The sequence below is a fragment of the Harpia harpyja genome, chromosome 6, assembly GCF_026419915.1.
Source record: "Harpia harpyja isolate bHarHar1 chromosome 6, bHarHar1 primary haplotype, whole genome shotgun sequence".
Classification (NCBI taxonomy): domain Eukaryota; kingdom Metazoa; phylum Chordata; class Aves; order Accipitriformes; family Accipitridae; genus Harpia; species Harpia harpyja.
In genome coordinates, this window is record NC_068945.1 from 66,711,887 (window position 1) to 66,734,440 (window position 22,554).

At 43.2% G+C, this 22,554-nt stretch overlaps 1 protein-coding gene across 1 annotated transcript; it reads left to right on the top strand.

Moving 5' to 3' along the window:
* Window positions 1–2,019: 2,019 nt before the first annotated feature.
* LOC128143409 (interleukin-2 receptor subunit alpha-like) lies at window positions 2,020–21,740 on the top strand. Its single transcript, XM_052790596.1, is given in 8 exon segments — window positions 2,020–2,095; window positions 12,017–12,202; window positions 12,424–12,546; window positions 12,855–13,082; window positions 14,578–14,619; window positions 15,603–15,650; window positions 16,629–16,636; window positions 21,526–21,740. Coding segments are annotated over 8 exon segments (846 nt in total). The 3' UTR covers window positions 21,661–21,740.
* Window positions 21,741–22,554: the final 814 nt, after the last annotated feature.

Here is a 22,554-nt window from a genome sequence, read left to right on the forward strand (position 1 = left end):
TAGGGAAGGGACAAATTGTGATAAAAAGTCTGGGATTTCTTTCCAGGCAATGTAACAAATACATTTTACCAACCCAGATGGCTGCAGTTCTGCATATGCAGTTGCATATCTCCAGGTATCTTGGAAAAAGGTGAAAAATTGGAGTCTAAGACTTTCAGACAGATGTTTCAAGAGAAAATCTCTCCAAGTCCTTCGGTGGGCTTTGGCACGAGAGTTTCCTATTATGCTATTAAATATGGAAGATGATTTGGTACTAAAGCAAAGGCAGTAAATATCTGTGGAGTATGGAGCAGCCCCGGGGTGAGCAAAGCACTTTACCCACAGCAGTTGCTCCAGAAGTCTTACTCGTTCTCTGTGCCCTGTTGTATTTGAGTTCGGGCAGTAATCTCCTGGCCAAAGCCTTGCTGCCAACAGACCCTCCAAGAGGACTTGTCATCTGCATCCATGAAGCTGCACAAAAGCTTTCATGAAAAGGGCAAAGGGAGATTTATCAGGAGAGAGAAAGAGAGCAGCGTCTGTAGCATCTCTTCTGTCTGCTGCTCTCATAAGCACTGCCTGAAATCTTGCTTGCACCTTTCCACATGCTGGGGGAAAAGATGCACATTTGTGCAACCTCCCATAGATATGGCATCACTGAGCCCCCAAAAGGTCTGGTTTGGGTCTCACTCGAAAGAAGCTCCCTTGTGTCGGCTGCCTTTCACAGGACCATCACCCTTAGGGGTGTGAGGACAGGAGTGTCTCTGATAATGAGGAACAGAGATACTAACAGCATCCTCTGTGTCTGTGGCTATGACTGATGGATGCAGCCATAGCAGCATTTAAAAATTTATCACATAGAATCATAGAATGGTTTGGGTTGGAAGGGACCTTAAAGATATATCATCTAGTTCCAACCCCCCTGCCATGGGCAGGGACACCTTCCACTAGACCAGGTTGCTCCAAGCCCCATCCAACCTGGCCTTGAACACTGCCAGGGATGGGACAGCCACAACCTCTCTGGGCACAACTTGCTCCAGTGCCTCACTACTCTTATAGTGAAGAAATAGATCACCTCTATTTCTTAGCATGCCTGTTAGGAAGATTTCATTCATTAAGGATTTATAAAGGAGAAGTAAAAGTCCAGCATGTAATAATCATGATAGAATACCACAAATAGTTTACATTTGTTTTTCCATAGTCTGCGTGAGCTAATTCTCTAGGTACTAACAGACAATAATTTCTGTGGAAACAGCTGAAGAAAAACTACATAAAGTGTGATACTTCCTTGATCATTTCCAGCTTTCTGCTGACCTTTGGAAGAACAAATTTCACTGAAACATGGCAAACCCAGACAATTTAGGAACAAGAGAAACCCTTTCCAAACCTGCCAGCCTCATCCTCACAGATTTTTTTTGGTCAAACTGTCCATCCTTCAGAAGCTCAGCTGTCACTCAGAGAAACTGCAAGCATGCTTACATCAAAAAATGAATGGAGTGTGACTTTATTGTCATCAGAAGACCTCAAAAAAGCCAAAACGATGCCCCATGGGACATTTTCTTTGTAGGCAGAGCCCACGGATGGTGTCTGAAAGTCCATTGTTGCACACCAGACAACTATTCTACAGCAATGGTCCCCCTCAAACGCCTGTCCAGCCACAGATTTGGGGTTGAGTGGCTGCACAAGCCCATTAAAATCTTGCCCCCTTTTACTGACCTCAGCTGTAGTGGAAAGCTCTGGAGTCAGTAGCTCTGATGTGACAAACCACTTCCTACACACGACGGCACACTCCGACACAGCGAGCATTAAGTTTGATTTCCTGGATAAAAGCTACTAATACCTGAACAGAGAGCAGTCTTTATTCTTTCTTGCAGAGCCAGCCAGCGAAATGACGATCTGCTGACCAAAGAGCAAAGTCCTTGCTGCGCATGCAGGGTGGTGCTCCCCACCAGTCTAACCAGGCAGTAGACGGCTCCTTGGCTTGGTCCGCACCAGCCCATCACTTCTGAGAAACTTCACCATCCTCAGTGTTGTGGAGAAAAGATGTGAACAAGTCCCATGGAGCTCAAGTGCCTTTTGATGTGGCTCTTGTTTGGATCTGTCAAGGGGGACAAGCCAGGTAAAAGACTATTTCTGCCTTTTAGGGAGGGAAAATGCGATCTGCTTTTTTGTGGTGGCTGCTGGAGGATGTTCGCAACATCCTGACTCCTTTCAGGTAAGGAAAGATGTTAAGAGCTTAAGGAATTTATTATTCTAAGGAAACGAGAGAAATGGGGTTTGTGCCCACAAACCATCAACTGCAGACAACCCAGAGCACTACAGGATATTTTTTGTGTGAGTAATGTATGTATCCTCCAACCCATCATTGGAACAGTAGGCAGATCAAAGCAGCCTTGTGCATCTTAGGTAGCTCTTTGAATTTGTTTTTTTCCATTTTGCATATAACTTTAGGAAAGACAAAAATAGACACTGAAATGTCAGTACCTCTGTAGGTAAAACTGATGGCAATGCTATGAGTTAAAAGGTGCCATCCAAGTTTTCTATGGGTACTATAGATACCAAGTATTCTTTCAGCCACGCCTCCCAACTAGTAGTGCCTACAAACTGTGAACGGAGGCAGCTAATTCATTCAGCAGAATTTTACACTTTATAAATTGTGATACTGCTTATATTTGGCTTATTTACTGTGACAAGTGTGTGCACTGAGAAATGGTCTGGTGATATATTAGCGTATTTGAATTTAAACTGCTTTGTTCAAAGGGGAAAAAAAAAATCTTACGCTCTCACTGCTCCATAAATGTGATATTTCCTTCTGTATCTGATGATGATGTCGAGGTTGAGAGGTATGAGCAGATACAAGCCTAAGTCAGGTTCTCAGATGCAATGGTACTGTTACTGCTGATGGATCACCTCTAGCAGGGCTGCGAATTTTACTAGGGGCAGGGATCTCAAGGGAAGACTGTGTCGCTTGTAACCCAACTCATTAATGCAGGAAGTACCTTCACAAATATTTAACCCACAGGTGATTTTATTCTCGTTAAAGTATTTTGCCAGTAAACGCTGTACCTTTTCGTTCACGGGGCATTTTCATTGCCAAATGAAGTGCCAGTGCCCATGGCGAGCGTTTAAGTGCTGCGTGCGAGAGCATCAGTGCGAGACATTCAGCCAGAGATATGTAAATAGGATCGGTTCTGGGATGAGTCAGGTCCCCTCTATCACGCTTTCTGTATTACTGTGCCTGGGACACATTGTGAGATTTCTTGCTGGCAAGTCTCATTTATCAGAAATCTTTCTGGTTTTTGGAAAAAAATTGAGTGGTGTTAGAGCAGTTGCATTTTATGCTATTTGATGTGATTTAATTCTCTGATGAATGAATAAATGCATAGCATTGCATTCTTCACTGTAAGCTCTTCTTTCTTCAGCTTCCTGTATTTATTTTCAATGTCTCTCCCAATGTTTAAACATAATATTTATACATATTTTTTTTATTTCTCCCTGCAAATAATACGCTAAGGTAGAAATACCACCTTTTACCAATTTAGGGGGTTTTATTGTAGAGATGCCTGAAGTATTGTGGCTGTAAGACCTATTGTTTTTAATTCCTTAGGGGGATCAACAAGGAGATCTGGGGGACAGACATAAGCAAAGGGAAAGAGGCTACGTCAAACTGGTCAAAAATCAACTATGTCTCAGAACATATAGTGCTATTCATATTTTTTTGCCTTAGTCTTTTCAGCTCGTCCCAGCACTGCAAGTTCAGTTTTGTAAATAGATCCTCCCATAGATGTTGTTTGCAAGAGGGATTCTGTCAAAATGCATGATCAGGAATAAATACAATTGGGGAAAAACAAGATAAAAAGCCTGTGTTTTACAGAACAGTTTCACCAATAGATCTCAAAGTGCTTTGAGAGGGCAAAGTCCCCTGATGTGTATCTAGGGAAACCAAGGCATGGGATGATCATTCATTTAGTAAAAATTAAACTACACCTTAGTGCTAAAGAAGATAAGAGAAATGCTGATTTTCTTGTGAGGAGCATCACATTTATCTCATTTACTCTGCACAGCAGCAGTGCCTAGAAACTGCAGGCATGGATGAGGCTTGAAGTATGCTAGGTGAGGGTCAAATACAAGATAAAAGCTGGTCTGTGCTCCTACGACCTTTCCATCTTGCTATTCATCTTACAGGAATACATTGAATAGATTTGCAAGTTAAACCTGGAAAGGATTAAAACTCACAAAAGAAAGAATTTCATTCAACTGAATTTCATTCACACAAGATGGGTACCAGATCTCAGTCATTTAAATGAGAGGAATTTCTTTCCCATTATACTTGCATATTAGTGCTCGCTCCCATGGATTTGAAATGCAATGCAGAATAAATTAAAGTTGTCAAACACGTACAAGTGTTTCTTGTAAGGTCACCTAGAGAGCAAATGCCTTTATAAACCTTCCAGCTTCAGTGGCCCTCAGCAGCAAAGTGCCCAATATACAGCTAAAATTAAAAAAAATTGCTAAAAAAAATTGTTAAATATTGTGATCCTGCTGAGGAAAAGCAGATGTTATGGACAGAGATCCTGCAGTATCTGCTTCTGCCTTCAGATGGAGAAAGCTCCCTACATCATCAGAGATGAGATGTTATGTCCTTCCCTTTTATCACAGCAAAAATCCACTCATTAGGAACTGCTAGAAAGCCACTACCTTTGACTTTGCTCACTATTGCCTTCAGAGTATTGCAGTTTTGGTCTCCCTGCTTTCTTCCTCGATGTTCAGCTTTGTCTCTCCTGTTTTTCCCGTTGCATTAATTGTATCTTCAAAGCCCAGCTTTTGGATGTTTTCTATGCACAGTTTCCATCTCCTGACCCTGGTCCTGAATCTTGGAACAACCTCGCTCCATCTCCTCCAATGCTCCTCCAAAACTCATATTTCCAAAGTCATTCCATGACTTTCTTCACTTGAATCCCTGTTCCTCAGCCCTGCCAGGGTAGCAGCACTCTGTCATCTGCTGCTTTTTCTTTATGTTCACCATTTGGAAAGTGCGAGCCCCCAGATAAAGAATGAACAGCCCTCTTCATTTGGAAAAACATTTCTTGCATTACAAGGTCAGAAAAATCATCAACACTAACAAATAATTTCCATCCTACTCCTGAGAGCTCCAGCGAAAAGCTCAATGACCATGCTAAGGCCACAAGTCAAATGAAATGAGTGCTAAAGCCACATCTGAAATCAGAAGAGTCCCACCAGACCTTTTTTCACTGTTACCCAAGACTGGGACACATGCTTGTCAGTCAGTTCAATTATTTTCAGAGAGGATATTCTCTACTGCCCTTCCAACCCAACAAAAGGCAAGGCTGAGAAAGCTCCAGCCGAAGAAAAGGATCTGAGTTTCTGCTGCTGTTTAAAAAGCCAATTTTCTTTCTCAGTAATGTGTTTTTCCCTTTAGATGAAAATACCGAAGAGGCGGGTGTTACTGAAGTCACAGATTTAAGCAAAAATGTAGCCAAACCGATTCAAAACCCAAATGTCACACACCAAAACAAGGCTTTCATGTATGATATTCTCAAAACCAGACTCTGTGTTCTGCTACCATACCATGTAGCTTTACCACAGAACCAAGAAGGTTATAAACACCCAGAATAAGAAAAACAAATGTTCCCCATTCTCCACTTTGTACATTTTCGATGCAGTGCACTGTGCTTGGGCTAATTTTCCTCCCTCTCCCTGCCTTAGGAAACACTCTCCCTCTTTGTAATGCTCCCTTTTCCAATTCCACATTTGCAGTCCAAGTCCCCAGCCCAGCCTCTCTGCCAGGGCAGGCGTGAGATTCATCTCATTTAACTTCAGGCATCTGCACCATCTTCTCTGCTGAGCTGGACATGTGGACACCCTTCATAGCCAGGGGAGAGAAAGGAATGCTTTCAGGGCACAGTTCATCTACCAGATTGCAGATAAGGGTGCAGTGAGTCATGTCCTGTGTGTGTCTTTCTAGTGACTACACAGGGAATTGAAACGTCTGCTTTTTGTCAGGTGGGTAGCACTCAGTCCATGCCTTAGAACAGGAGTGAGTTGGTGATGAAGAGGGATAATTGTGTATGGAAAGAGGGGAGACAGATATTCAGTCAAGAAACATCTGGGTCAGCAGAAGACACATCTGCAGGCTGCTTTCCTGGGAACTCACAGTAAAGCGAGCTTTAAAATGGTATCGATGTGTTAGCTAAACCACACTAATTATTGATATGAGCATGTAAGAGCATTCTTCCACCACTGTAGCCAATAAAAAGAGAGAAGCACCTTTAGGCATTGCTTTGGAGAACTTAAGTTAGGTGTCTGCTGTCCTCTAAAGAGGTCTGCCCAGCTCCACTTCTTACAGAAGGAGCTAAGGCGGCAGGTTCCTGAGGCTAAATTATGCTTAGCATGAGAAAGCTTAGTCCACTTTCAAACCAACTCCAGCCTTGCTGTATATAGAACTTCTTTTTGCGTTAGATTCCAGGGCTAGGTCAATGGCAAACAGCTGGTTAGCATGATTAAGCCAAGAGGTAAGAGAAGTGCATCTCTTCCAAACCTAATATTCTATGGTCCTACAAAGAGTTAATGGACAGCTCCTGCTGGTTCATATTGCAGTATATTTCTAACAGAAACATCTTCTAGTACAGAAAACTCAGCAGGCATTGAACTGCCTAGTCCTTAGAATAGGACATGCCTCTTCTTCACTGCTAGGAATATTAAAACCCATCTCCTGCCCCATCAGGCCAATCTCTCCTCCATCGCTGTTTGCATTAAAACTTGCGCCTGGTGATTTCATCTGCATTGTGTTTCTGTCATTACTAGTCAGATGACTTTGTAAAATAATCTCTGTGTAGTCTACAGTATAGCTAATCAAAATCTCACAGGCCAATTACCATAAACTTCAGGTCTGCACCCCAGGCCCAGAGCTGGGATCTATTGCCAGCTTACAAATCCACATAGGCAATAAATGACATAAATCAGAGGGGAAAGAAGCAGGCAGAGCTGTAGTTAGCTTGTTAACGGACCCTTTGGGAATAAGTTTTGAAGTTACAAAAAGTTCATTACCATTTCAGTCCAGTTGCTTGTATCAATTCCTTCTTTCCACCCATATCAGTTTCATCTTCAAGAACACGCTCTATTTAGAGAGCACATAGTTTCAGGCAGCATATGAACCCCCAGGGCTGAATTAGCTTTTCAGGCACATCTGGATAAATGTCTTCATTTTGGCATGGTTTGATTTCTTGGTATCTCAGGGGAGAGGTTCTCTTCATCTGTGAACTAGGCAGGTGTGTGAAGTACCTGGTTTCTTCCACTACTTCTACCCAGATCTTCAGGATAGCTGGTTTGCTACTGATCCCGTCTTACCACCTTTGTATTTAGGGGAAAATTGTCCTATTTTTGCACCTTGCCTTTTTAACTTGACATAACAAAAATGTCAGCACTGGTGACACACAGCCACATGACAGAGGAAATTCTAAGTTTAGGTTATCGTGGCATGACTCACTGTCTGTGTTTATCTAATACTAAAAATATCTGTTATCAATTTTCCCTATTCACCACTTCTGGACAAAAGGTGTTGTTCTGATGCCTTGTCTAACACTGCTCTGCCAACTCAGGCATGGAAGAGAAATAGGCAGGAGAGCTTCATAAATCCTAATACTGTCAGCACATCTACTATGAGCAGCTTTGCATTGGGTCAGTAACATATTTGAATGGGAAGCCTCAGGGAAGAAAGCCAAGCACTGAAAGAACTGACGGTGATTTAGCTAGTGGGTTTCTTTCCCCTGAGCCTACACCATGATGCTAGATGCTGAGGGCAGCCAAAAGCTAGATGCTGAGGTTAGCCAAAGACAGTTAAGCTTCACTTAGCACATGGCAATGAACTTGCAAAAGACAGGGCATGGCAGGGTATCCTGCCTGGCACCAGCCTCCAGTAACTCCTATGTGATATCTGACAGGTCCCACATGCCCCAAGACACCTCAAATGGCATCAGGCACCGTTGCTTAAGCAGGAATAGCAGGAATCCCACCTACCTTTTGGCTCAGATAACAAGGCTTGCACGTCTCAGAAAACTTACCAAAGTTAATTTTGGGAGCACACCAGAAGATGCAATAACTACTTTTTAATTTTTATGTTTCATGGATGTCTATCATCTGAATTCACTAGTCTCCTAATTCCAAGGGCATGTCTCCATCCACTATATGATAATAGTTGAAACCGGTTCCAAAATTTCCAGAAATGCTGTAGGCACCAAAAATCCACTAATATGGGGAGAAATGCAGACTCCCAGCTGCCTTAGGAGAGCTACATGTTCTAGCAATTCTGCAACCGATAGCAGTGCTAAATCCCATGAACACAGTTACACCACCCTCTTCAATACCCACCACCCATTTCAATACGTCATGTTAGTACCTCTAAGTGCAAAGAAATCGAGTCATAGGGCACTCTTGGGGTGTAGGAGATGAGAATGGTAGGTGGGGGCTGATGAAGCTTGTTAATGAAGGAAAGGGAGGGCAGAGGACATTGGGATTGAAAGAGAAGGAAATAGGGACATGCAGCACCTTGTCATGGGGATGGAGAATTGGAGGATGTGGGGAGGGAAAATAAGGAGGCAAACAAAACCCCAAGAGATTTGAAGGTGATGTCAGGGCAGTCTTTTAAACCAATACTAGCAGGAGTGTAGCCCTGGAGCAGCTGTGGAGGGATGCAGAACCCAGAGGGAAGCTGGGCTGTGCAGAACTGGGCCACCAGAGGCTATGAGGCAGGTTACGCCTAGGTGTGCTGGCCTTTTGTAAGATTTATATTTTCATATCACACTAACTCAAACGAATTGACAGACTAATTCCCAACCAGGTGTTAAACAGCAAAAAAAGCAAAGTTAATCTCCCCTAAAAATGTAAAAAGTCAGAAATCTAGTCAAGGAGTAAATGTACACTGCCATTCTCTAGTTTCCTGGCTTCTTCTCATCCCTTGGCTCTTTTATCACCCACACAGCAGGAATGTTGATTTTTTAGAGGCAAACCATGCAGTTTCCTCGGGCACAAAGATTGAATGAAGTTCTAGGGATGATTCACTCCAGAGGTCATTCCGTGTAGGCAATATGAATCCAGACCTCACCAGGTCTGCTTCCTCTCTGCACAGTCTTTCCACACTATCCCGAGAGGTCCAGTGCCATGAAACACCCCTGCACACCTATATGCCACCATTTGTGGCTTCTGCAGCTTTGGAGGATACTTATTCTTCCCTGATGGGAGTTTGAATACAGCAATTAGCTTGGACCTGTGATGCTGCTAAATGTCAAAACACTGGGAGCTCTTCTGGGCCAAACTATAGCTTCCATTCTCAGATAGACTTCATTGAGTGTGTAGTCGTTATAACGAGTTTTTATCACATCTGCCGCCACAATGCCTGGAGTCCTGGCTGATAGCTAGGACTCACTTGTGTAAGTGTGGTACAAATAGCTGACCAACACAGAAAGTTTAGGATCCAAATGTAAGGCAAGCAAGTACAGAAGTAATACTGATCAGCATGTTGGGTGCCTACCTGTTCTTGAAAGATGAGTAAAAGACTACTTAAAGAAAAGCACCTCTGAAGATATATAAGATATTTAAAGACAGTGAAGAGGAATAATGGCAACTTGAAATGTCCATATTCATGCAAGGCTTCTCCCAGTGTGAGGACTGGTACAACAATAAACCCCAAAGCTGATGACTTTTATAGCAAACACGTTGATGAGTTGGTCTAGCATGGGAAAAGAAGCCAATGTTTTGAAAGGCTATGGTTGATAAGGAGAAAGTTCTTGAAAATGGGAGTGAAATATTTGACGCAACCGTGAAGCAGCTAGAAGTCAACAGAGGGAGGCAAACAGAAGGTCACAATGAGACCTAGGAAATTCATCTTTCCAAGTGCTTTCTGGATCAGAGATAGGAATGTGGTTGTAAAGGCCAAAGAAGTAGATACTGCAGTGGTTTAGATGTGAGAAGAGAAGAATTTGAGTGATGTGGATGAAATGAAAAGGTTGGATTCTAGAAGTGTTGTGTGAGATGCAGCTGCAACACGGATGTGTTGATCCAAGAGCACCAGCCTGATGGGTATTGCTCGCCATCACCCATGTGCACCATTTCTGCACAATCCTTATCTGATGCGTCCAAGTTCAGAAGAACCTTAACTTCATTTGATCATCAATTAAAACAACAGTTGCCCTTTATGATGAGTAGGCTAAATGTTGTGGGTTTTCTGAAGAAGAGACTAAAGAGTTGTAGGTTTGAGTGCCTCGTGCTGAGATTCAGATCTGCAGTCTGCTTCAAAGAGGCTTTTGAAGTCTTGAGGGAAACATGCTTTTAGCTTTCAGGGAAAGTGAGAGTACATGATCTCAACTTGCTGCTAATCTGATAACTCTTTAATTTTAATCACCCTGACAGTCTGTGGTAAACCATGTGGTTAACTATTTCGGGTACAGTCGCTTCTCTCGAAGCCACAGTCTGATGTAGTTTACAAGGCGAATCCTTTGATTGCACAAAGATACAAGGGGATTAAAATATCCCTTACGCAGTTTAGCTGTTAAGCCGCTCACAATACTTTTCATTGTTGCCTTCTTCAAACTTTGTGACTTACTCAGTGGCAAGATAATGGAAAGTAAAAAGGGCAGAAAATATCAAAGCAAGAAAATGATGGGTGGCTCTGAAAGAAAAGAGCATCACAGGACTGGGTCTGGAAGTCACTGACTGGGTTGCTGTAGGCAAGGCACGGCTTTGTTTCAAGGAGAAGGCACTTTGGGAGTCAAGGGCAGATGCCAAACGATGAACAACTCTCAGGGATTCAAGGCTCTTTCACAGTCATTCTTGCTGGTTGCTAAGGCTGCATTAATTATGGCTGCAGAAAATGTGAAGACATGATGATGAAGGAATTTAACTCGTAATAGCTGTTACTATTATGCATAAGTATAAAGGGCCACAGATCATGCACCCAACGATCACGAATGCCAGCCCTGATGCAACCAGCCTGTTTTATCTTTGAATTTCTCAGCCTTTAGGCCTTAAATAATCATTAAGTAGTGCCTTTATCAACTTCTGGGTCTCCAGCTCAGCTTCAGTGGGCTTTTCAAGTGCACTGAAACGATCTAACTTAATTCCTTCCAACTGATTGAGAAGTATATTTAGATGTGATTTGCTGATGACACAGCACTTCACGTCCTTGTTTTGGGACAAGTTATATTTAGGTTTGCAAACTTATTTCACAGTAAGCTGCTTTTTGGTGTGCTCAGACAGAACTGAGACTCTACTCCCCTTTCCGATGTTTGCAACTTTTAATGGCTTAGTTTTGCTTATTATGCCTCATTCCATAGAGTGAGGGCTGCACACTCTGGTGCAGGCAGCAGCTCTACAATATGATTGTATACAGCTTCATTAAGAAAATGCTGGTAGTGTTTCATGTTGCCCATCTGCTGGGTGCAGAAAGGAGGGGCAGGAGCAGGCAGATAGGCCTGGTGCCTCCTACCACCACTCCCAGCTGCTGCAGAACATCCTTGCTCCAGCATCCTTTCTCTTCTAGAAGAAAGACAAGGGAGTCGCATCAGCCCCTCCTAACTGAAAAAGTGTAGACAAATACAGGCTTCGTGTCACTTGGTGGAGACACTCACAAGGGATTTTTCTGCACCTTGAACAAACCTGTACTTAAAAAATCAATGGCAACAACGAACTCCAACGTGAAGAAGGCTTTGGATGGCGGGATTTGTTCTAAAATTAAAATGAAAAATGTTCACTTAAAATAACTAACAGTTTTGCCAGACTCGCAGAGCCTCTCCTTGGCTTAGAGACAATCAAAGAAACAAAGCTTTGCTACCCTCATGTTCCCTTCATGACATCCAGTTTCATCCCTCAGCTGTGATTTTTAGCCCTGTGGCTGGGAGCAGAATTAGGCTTACTTCACTGAGCTCTGGGCATGATCTGGTATTGATAAGACAGAAAGATGTGGGAAGTCCTCAGTGAATAAGGTAGATACACAGGCTGTCCTGATTCTCAGGCTTTCTGTTTGCAGAAAAATGCCCAACTCTTCCAAGGACCAAATTTGCTGATATTACTGCTAAAACATATCCACTGGGGACCAGACTGTATTATGAATGTGACAGTGGCTACATGAGAAGAAGTGGACAGTACTCGGGAATTTGGTGTCAGAGTATACAGCATGTTGCTTCTTGGGTCTACAAGGAATTTGAATGCATTGGTAAGTGATTATTGTCCTTTTACTACACTTGTAGAGGTGTTTTCCAATGAGTTAGTCAGTATAAGACACATCTGGGCATTGCTCTAACAAATTATCTTTTGTGCTTATCTTTGCAAATTGGAACTTGCAACAATTCTATCCTGCCTCTAAAAGTTTGGGTGCTCTGACTTTGCTCTGCTATTCATCCTGCTATAATTCAGCAAATATAACTTCTCCCACAGATGAGAAAATTTTGTTGTCAACGGCTCCCACGATGGAGTTAGATTTTACACAGAAGCCAGAAAGAAAAACAGAGAGCCCTGCACCCCAGAGGCGAGAAAACCTTTCAGAGTTTGACCAGAAAGGTAGGTAAGAGCCCATTCATTACTGTGATGCTTCTTCCACTGATTTCCATGGAAGCAGTGTAAGAATGATAAGTAATTTTTAATTATTTTGACAGACAGAGAGAAAGAAACAATTGCTATAATACCTAGGCTGAACAAGTGATATGGTGTAAGTGAATGAGTATTTTATATCCTAACAAAGAATTAGGAAGGCTTGTTATATCCTGCTTGTCTACTTTTTGCAAGAACACAAATCATGTTGTTTCAAGAACATAATCAGTAGATAAAATCTATCTGCTTTAACCGTGTGCTGCCTTGTGATCCCACAGATTTTTGTGGTCCTCCCAAGACTATTCCACATGCCTCTTTAAGGCTGAACAACCAGTATTACGTGGGGCAAGTATTACATTTCAAATGCCAGAACGGTTACGATAAGCAATCCCCCACCTCTGGCACCAGCACGTGCAAGAAGGTGAATGGCAAAATCATCTGGACCCATCTTGACGTGCGATGCACCAATGACAGCGACGGGTGGCCGCCACAGACTATTAAGCCAGGTAAGATGGTTGCTTTGGCATCACACTGGTGTCATGACCTGCTCATGTGGGTCCAGAACCCCCAACTCAGCACATGAGTCCTAGGGAACGACCTGCTTGGGGTTCAGGATGGAGAGATCAGTGACCTCAGGGTTCTGACACTGATGGAGATGTCGTCTCTGACTGATGGAGACGACATCTCTGGGGAGGACGTAGCTGCGTCCTACTTTGTCTTGGGTGTTCTTTCATACTAACTGCAAAATTGCAGGAATTCGTGAGCAGATAGAGCCACTCTGTCATATACTGGGAAGAAAATAGTAGAATAAGCCTTTCTCTTTTTCCTGCCTCCCAGCAGCTATAGGTCATCTATTGCCACTTCACAGTAAGGTACTCCAAAAGGTATATCTAAGCATCCCTCATGATTGCTCAGGGTTTTAGGATCCAGAGTTTAGCTAGTCCATAGCTAAACCTGAGTGATGCGGCTCGGTTCTTAATTTAACACCTAGGATGCTGTTTTGAACAAAGAGACAGCAAAAAGCCCACCAGTATTGCACCGTAGCCCTTATGGACCCAGATTCAGCAGGACATGCACCACTGCAGTCTGGCAGCTGGAGCTTCACTGCTCAGGGAACAAGCAGGGCTCTCAAGTGAGGCTGCGGAACGTCTACCTCTTGCTTTTATGTCCTTAGATGGGTTAATGCAAGAAAAAAGACCTTCATGGCCTCTACCCCACACAAATTACCCACCTTTTCTGATGGCATCTCTCCTAACTCTACAATGCATGAGTTCAAGATGCAGAGAGAAAATAGAGCCCCTTTCCCAAGTATCTGTGATATCACTGAGTGTCTTGGGCCCTCTCTGGGTGGCAGGCAGAGCTATTGTAGGTGGAAGGAGTCAGATGTCCACCACCTCTACTGTCCTCAGGCTTTCATTATCTTCCCAACCTCCCCTGAGGTAGGGGAGTGCTGTGGGCTGAATTTTACAGGCAGCCAATGCAAGGTCAACACGAGAGGACTTTTCCTATCAACTGAGAGTGGAAAAATCTGATTTTCACCAGCACTTGGGCCTTTTAGAGGAAATTAATCTTGCAGAACTGTAGACATCTACTGCATAGATGCCTACATCTGAGTTGGACTGCCTTTATAACTGACAGATGGGAATAGGTGTTGACGGTGCTGTGTTAGCTGCCGTATTTCACGTCTATTTTAGCATGGATGTATTGCACCCTATAAAAACTTGTTTCTCCCCGGTGACAATAGCAGATCCCAGACAACTATCATCTCAGAGGCCACATCTACATAACAGTAGGTGAGATGAATGCCAGCCCTTGTGACCCATACGAGGCCATACGGTGGAGCAGGATGGTTTGGGCAGGCCTTTTGCATGCAGATGACCTCTCAGGTGACACTTGGCCATCGCTGCCTCTCCGTGCTGCTCTGACTGCAAGAATGAATCACCTTACTCACTGGACACACTCTTTCAGCATTAACCCAGGACTTTCTCCCCTTCTTCACAGATCCGTCTGTTTCCCTGTGGTGCCCAGTTCAGTGTGTTCCAGGTACAGCAGTCACAATTTGTTGTTTGGTCTTGCCTCCTCCTTCACGACAGTCATTTTTTTTCCATTGATAATTTCACTGGTACTATCAGGATGAAGGAACTTCTTGCTATGAGGGAAATAATCCATCAACATACCAGTCCTAGAAAATGATACAACCTATTGAATAGTTAGAGATTACAAATATTTGAAATTTTAAAGTTAGGATTATGAAAAACATGAGACTGGATGATGAAATAGGCCATCAACAACATTCAACAGAATAATAATTCCAGTTTCCTGCAAAAGTACACTCAAACCTGACCAAGGTCAGGTCTTTGTAATTAGTGCACCAAATATTTATTCCCCCCAAATGTTGCCTTTCTCTTTGTTATGATGTGATGTCTTTTATGGGGCTGGATAAGGAATATCCTCCCCTTTCTCAGTTCTCCCCCCAGCATTCAGCACAAAGAGATTTATCAACAGACCACTCTTACAGGACCTCCTGTTAAAAATCTATCCATATCTCATACTGGCTCAAGTTCAGAGCTTCCTTTTCAGGATAAGGGAGAAATTAAATTAATTTCTTGCACCAGGGAAGTTTTGGCTTACACTTCTGGGGAAAAAGAGGTCCTGTTTGAAGCCATGTTTCCAAATCCTAGCTTGGCACCTTGAAAGTCAACCTTCCCAGTTTCATATGAAAGAAAGATCTTAGCTGGATCCCATTCCCTGGAAGATACAGTTCACTTCATGCCCACCGTTAACAGATATCAGATCAGCACATATGTTGATATCCAGGCTGGAAACATCTATTGATGGCCAAGAAACAAACATGGCAATTATTAAGTCTTCTGTGCAGAGGGAGGGCTGTCAGACTCTACCCTCATCACTGCTTTGATGTTGGAACGAGCTGGCTCTTTGCCTGACTCTATCCTCATCACTGCTTTGATGCTCTTCACCAGAAGAGCGAATCGATACAAAAATCAAGAATTTCTCTCTCTTCATAGGTTCGACTCATCCACCCTTTTCCTCATCTGTGATACTGCCAGTGACAGGTATGCCATTTTGTTAATTGGACTCAGACTTCACTCCATCCTCCAGAGCAGTTACTTTGCCTTTCAATTTGTTGTTCTACCGAAGAGATCCATATCTGTTATAAGAGCTAATAAATACACTGCAAGACACATCTATGTCCTTGTATTGGGTGAGAAGTCAGTAAGAAAAGTGTAAACAGAGAGTTTTTAAGCACTTAAGATTTTTATAAGGAAGTTTTCAAAGACTCATAAGGGATGTAAAAGAAAATAGATCTACCAAAAGTCTAGTTTTTAAATGAAGCAATTTTCAGATTCTTTCTCTGAGACTTTCTGTGAATTCAGTGAATAACTTCAACTGGAAAAAAACAGGAAAAAAATGTAAATATTTAAATGATGTGTTTCTTTCACATTTTCCAAGGAGTAAAAAAAGATGGGCAAATAAAATATTTCCTCACAGCTAAACTGATGCATTTCAATCAGACTGAAGAGATTTTTCTTCTCCCCCTTCCCTATCTTCCATTTAGCCATTAGCTGCGAAAATAGAAATTGTCTCTTACTGTGCATACATTCAAGACTTTGTACAAGGACTCTTGATTCCAGCTGGAGTCTGCTGACAACTGTGGCGCACATTATAATAAGGAGGAATAATGGAGTGAGATAAAGGAAGGGAAAGAGGATTGTTGCAAACTATGCCAGAGACCGCAGCATCAGTAGTCCCTGGTTATTTGGCTGCGGTCAATCTCTAGTTGCTCAGGTCCCCTCTGGCTGGGTCCTGTTTGCCCCAGAGAGGAAAGCCATGGGGCAACATGGAAGAACTCTTGCCTCTGGGCATAGGGGCAACATGAGACCCTATCCCGGGTCTTGCCTGTTTCTCCCAGTTGGAGTAACTGCAATAATTAAGATAACACCAGGTGCTAACCGTGTTGATTTTCTGTTTTAACAGCTATCTTTTTTGTTCTGCTTATCATTCCTGCTGTCTTTGTGTGACTCACCAAGCAGAGAATACGGTAAGTGGGACGGAAGCAGGAAAATGTGAAATCTAAAAAAAAAAAATCCCTAGCAGTGGAAGATCAGCCATCTCACTATTGCACTGCTTAGATTTCTGAATACCTTGTTTGGAATTAAATAAATGACCCCGGATTTTGGGTTGTTTGGTTCAGCTATTAGATACTGGCATAAGAAAAGAAGGAATCAGAGCTTTTGAAATCAAAAAGCATGCTTGCTTTGTCCCAGTCATTGTGGAACTGAGAATGGCAGTTCAAATAACGAGTGGAAAATTAATCCTGTGGGGAAATTAGGGTTAATTATGCAAATATGTTGGTTTCAGATAGATTACGCAGTCAGTCTCTTTCTCTCTGGCTAACCTGTGGGAAGTCTGGTGGAGCATACGCCACCACAACCACGTAATTCTTCTTCCTTCACCCTCCTATTTCTCAGTCACATCATGACACCTTTGTACTTCAAACTTATTTTAGTCTGGCCTCCTCACTGTTTCTATTACTACACTGAGATGCACCAAGGCTCCTCCTGTTCACAGATTCCCCAGCCTACTTAATCCAATTTGACATTTGGGAGTTCTTCTTTTCTCCTCTCTCTTTGCTAATCCTCATCCCCATTTCTCTTCATGCTCCTTACTAAGTTCTGATGGGCTCTGCTTCTCGGCTAAATGGGGATTTTTCTCGAAAAGGAGGAGGGGAGGACCTTGTGAAACCACACCAGCAGTGTTGTTTAGCTAGTTCACGATAGGATAAAGCCATAGAAAGTGTAGACAATGCATTGAAACATGTTTTAGTGAAGATGGTCAGCCATGGTGCAGATTGCCTTTGCGGGATTTCTGAGAATATGATAGGTGAAAAATTGTCAAGAATGAGCGACATTTCACTGGTTCTGTGGTGGAACAAATGATGAGATGGCTGATACCAGATGAAATAGTAACTGAGACCCTAAGTGGTGTCTTCTGCAAAAAGTACTGTGTGGTTTCTCGTAGTAAATATAGAAGCCATGGAAAACCTGCCTCTTCCCAGCTGTAGTAAAGTCTTTTTCCTGCTGTAGAGAAAACTTCTCAGGGAATTGTGGCATTCAGATCCAAACTCATGAAATCGATGACCTGCCACAGAAGAAACCAGATTGTACCAGCGACTCCAAGACCAGCAGTGGCAAATGAGGAGGAAGCCTGGATGCTCAAATCCAATGTGTGAAGGAGGCAGAAAATATTACAGCTTAATTCTTCTGGGGACACAGCGACTTTGCACCTACAGGGTAGAGGGATTGTACCCCATCACTGACAGACAGGGAAAGAGCCCTGCCTGAAACTGCTTCCCCAAAACACTTCTCCTCCTCCCACCATATAGCAGATGTATTGCTAATATAACCGCAGCCTCTCCCGAGCGACCAGGCGTACATATGGACCACTCACCCAAGCACGTTTGATGATGGCACCGTCACCACAGCCCGCACGACTCCTTCCCCACAAAGAGAGATGCTGGACAGCTGATGTCCCCCCCCATCTTCCCTACCCAGACAGGTCAAACGCAGTCACACTTTTCTCCTCCTTACACTGCTCCTCTTGGAAAAGGAAATCAAACACATTTACCCTCTGCACGTAAGCTGAAAATCTTACTCCCTCATGGTTCAGTATACACATGCATTTGTCATCGCCCTCCTCTTCCCAATTATTTTGGACCAGCCCCTTCCACAACAGTTACTACGTTATTCCTCCAGCTCAGAAAAGGATGCTGCAGATTGTGGCAGCTGATAAATTTGACAGCTCCTTTCGTAGCTGCAGAGCACCAAAGAACCTAGCGCAAAGGCATTTGAGGACAGACTCAAGCATCCACGATACTTGACACATATTATTGGGAATTTGTGAAGTCTGAGTAGTCTCTGCCTCTCTTTAGCCACGTTCAGCCTGGCAGGATGGGGTTCATCTGACAAAATGCAAGCATCTATGTCTGAGGCAAACAATGGGGAGGAATAAGTCCCTTTAGAGGGCAGTTCACCTCACCCTATTGCCTATGTATATGTGTGTGTATGTGCATATTTATTTATTTATGCCACATATACACACACAGAGATGTGTGTGTATATATATATACATATATATATATACAGGCCAAATGACTCATGGTCTAAAGGCACCTGTTTCTCTGCATTGACTCTAAACGATGCCCAGATTGACCAGATTAGCTATAGATGCTTACATAGCATATGACAAAAGCAAAATGGGATGAATCCCTTCCTTGTAATTCAGGCGCATTGGATCTTAGTGTAGTTTTCTATTTTGTGATAGAGTGTATGTGTCATTGTTTTACTGGTTTGTATTCCTGTTGAGTTATTCTCACTCCAAAGCCTTGATATTTATACTTCCCGGGGCTTTTTTAATTCCTGTTGGAATAGGACTTATTTGTACTACGTTTCTTTATAAAGATGGATATGTAATGGTCTATTACATGCTGTTATTATGTCTGGGAGCAAACAACAATCTGTATTCACGCAATAGATGATAGGTTTTCACACCTGTCAGCTGCTCTGAAGGCTGCAAGCAGTGGTACTAAGCTTTTCTGCTTCATTCGGTCGATACATATTACTTATTGCTAACATACCTCCGTTAACTGCTGCAGTTAGGCTGGCATGGTTTGTCCTGCTCAGGGCATTTCACTGGAGAAGGCTAATATTTCATCTACTCCTAGCATGCACATTTTTATGCAGATAACAAGAGCAGAATCATATGTCTCCCACTGCTCCAGTGGTTTTTCCTCCTCTCCCTAGCCAGCTTGGCTCAGGGGCTCTCTCTCCACATTTTGCCTTCGTTTCTTGGAAATTAAGGGACACACACTGCTAGTAAGGGACCTGTAAGCAGTAGTGGGTTGCAGACTGGACAACTATTATGGGGTTTAATTTTTCTAGCTATTAATACTATAGAGAGGCTGAACCCAGGTCACCTCCAGCATGGGAGCTGTATATGTTCTTTATCAGGAAGCTGTAACTCTCAGCTGAGCTGTACTTTACCTCTCGGTAGGGCTTGTTGGCCCTCGGGGGAAATGTTTGTGTCTGAGGCTTGAGCCTTCAATACAACAAGCAGAGAGCAAGTAGAAATCAGTAGGACCCATCGCTGGAAGAGGCTGTGGCCAAAGGGGCACCGTCACTGTTGTGCTTTCTCCATGGCCACTCTCACTTGTTTTACATGAGATCTGGTGGTTGGTATTTTTATTTTGTAGACTTTGATTTCCTCAGCATGAAACAACTAATAAACTATAACAATAAATTGTTCTGGATGTTTGAAAGGCAGCTTGTTCTTCTTGCTATTGATCTCAACTTTGAAAAATACATGATTTATTTTCCGTTACCCTCTCATTTTAGCAAAAGGTATGACAAACTCAGGAACGTGTCACAGGAAGGTTTATTCTGAAGACCTGTGCTAAAGCTCACACGTGTACTGTCACAGCTAACCTTTAAAATGCAGGAGGAAACTAAAAATATTTGGGCACAAGGATCTCTGGCAAAGGTGTCTCCAAAACAGATAATAGAAGCAATTAATAGGTTTTTACAATCTAAGGGCAGTGCAGCTCCCTTAACCCTAACCCATCCCAAGGGGTGGAAATACACATACTCTTATACCATGGCCGGGAACCCAAGTGTGAGGAAATGTGTTTTTCCAGAAGTCTGCAGTGTAAGAATCAGCCTGCACATTGCAATGTGTCATCATATGTGCCTTCATACGGGCATCTCCATGTGAGCTGGTCCCATCACAGTGGAGATAAGAGGAGTCTAGAGACACTCAGCTATTGAATGCAGGTGTCTACCCAGGTTTAATAGTTTTCCAGACCCCACGGACCATATCAACCATTGACTCCATTGACTCTACTGGGAGCTCAGACAGCAGCTCATATGGAAACACCTACAGATTGATCTGGTTGCCTAAAGATAGGTATCTGCCACGGTCTGAGACACCCAGGGGTGTTGGAGACATCTACATAGGGCTGGAAGCTACAACACAGGAGCTATGGGAGGCCTGTCCTCCTCTGCACTGGTAGCTGGGAGCCAAGCAGCATGATTTGTTTGTGCCCAGCCTGCAGAATTACCCCCACGTGTAAACACCTACTATAAGACTTCCCAATAAGTGAGCCGGATCCCAACCCTAGAAGTCATGAATACTTGCAGAATCTGTCACTCGCCTTTATAAATGCATCGCTGAAGAAACCTGATAAAAACATTTCCTGCCACGCTAAGAAAAAAAAAATTCTGAAGTTTAAATGTAAGCATGTTTTTTTTGTTGCAATGACAAATAAAAAACAATAATAGGTGGGGATGTTATGCACAAGTACTGTTCAGTGGTCAAAAATGGCCCGTGTGTCAGACAATTTAGACAGTAGATATAAGGTAAGGTTGAGAAGGAGTGCAAGGAAGCAGCAAAACCGTACAGATCTGCCTCTCAGTCACAGACTTAACACTCCAGCTACTTACATATTTTCTAGATTTAATTTTTCTGTAGGAATAACAGCATGGCAGGGCAAGTATGTGCTCACCTGGGGAGTATAAAGGCATGTGAGCAAAGACTTCAGGACTCCAGCAAGCACCAGCTCCACCAGTCATTTCCAGGTGTCTAATTATTTTCTCTTCCAGTCTTTCTGCAGAAGAAATTTGGGGAAGATATTCCCTAAACAGATTTCATTTTGAAAGCTGTGGCATACATACCCATACCAAATATGACCCTTTCTGTCAAGACACTCCAGAGGTGTCATCCCAACCGGGGGGAGGTCCGTGTGAGAGGAGGGTGCAGTCCACGGCTGCAGGGCAAAGTGCTGCCGCGTAAATGGTTTGGGGCTTTTTTCAAGAAACGAAACTGGTCCTTCTTCCCTGCCAACAACCTCCGCCTTCCTCCGCCTTCCTAACACAGCCCTTTCAACCACCCGACGTACCGCCAGGACCCAGCTGTGCAACCCTCAAGAAGCCCAGCAGGGATGAGGGCTCCCAGATGAATGCTCGGAGCCCGGCGATCTTTGGAGAGGCTCCCGGGGAGATGTCACCGTAGGTGTCCCCCGGGAAACCTCCCACCTCCACGGGGAAGCTGGTGGCGGCACGGCTGCAAGCTGACGAGAAAGTCGATTTCGCTCTGCAGGTCTGGGGCGGGAGGTGGGTATCAGAAACACCCTGCTTCAGCGTTTCCAGACCAAAATTCTCAGAATTTCCATTTCAAGGGGAATTTGGAAACTCTTGGGGTTTTGTTCTGATTCAGACTGAAACCACATTTTGAAGTGACAAAATTTCCTGTGCATGAGGAGCCCTGTTTTCCAGCTCGCTCTGCTCAAAACCAAAGGTTTCTCTCTCCTCCAACTTTTAGTGTTTTCATGCTGCTCAAACTCCCTCAATCCTCAGTAAAGTTCTGATTTAGGGCAGTGTAAGGAAAACAATAAAACTGAAGGTTTTTATACTCTCCTTTTTAGCCTTAAGTCACAGTGCACAGTAAAATGAAAATAATTCTATCTTTGTTTTATGGGTTGGAAATGGGGGCACTGAGGTGACTTTGTAAACCAGTCTCAGTCCCGGTCCTGTGCTCTGAACATTCAGTGTGAGATCGCAAAGCCCCAGGAGTAAATTGCTATTTACCATTTATGCATGTAGCAATTTGTTAAAACAAGTCTTCATTTACTGAATGAAGAAAATGTGAGCAGGTTACTCAGAAAGATATTAGATTCAGGTAACATAACTGGCGAAGGAGATGCGGTTGTGTAATTTGTCAGAAAGAGAGTGCAAATTTACGTTATAAGTACTTTACAGAAGCCAAGGTGATACTTAGAAAACAAACATTAGTTCATAGCAGGAGACCTGGCATCTTGGATCTGAAAACATTAATCTCACTGATATCATTATGGCATGTGGAAAAAAAAGTATTCCCAGCAAATATCCTAGGAATTATGTAAAATCA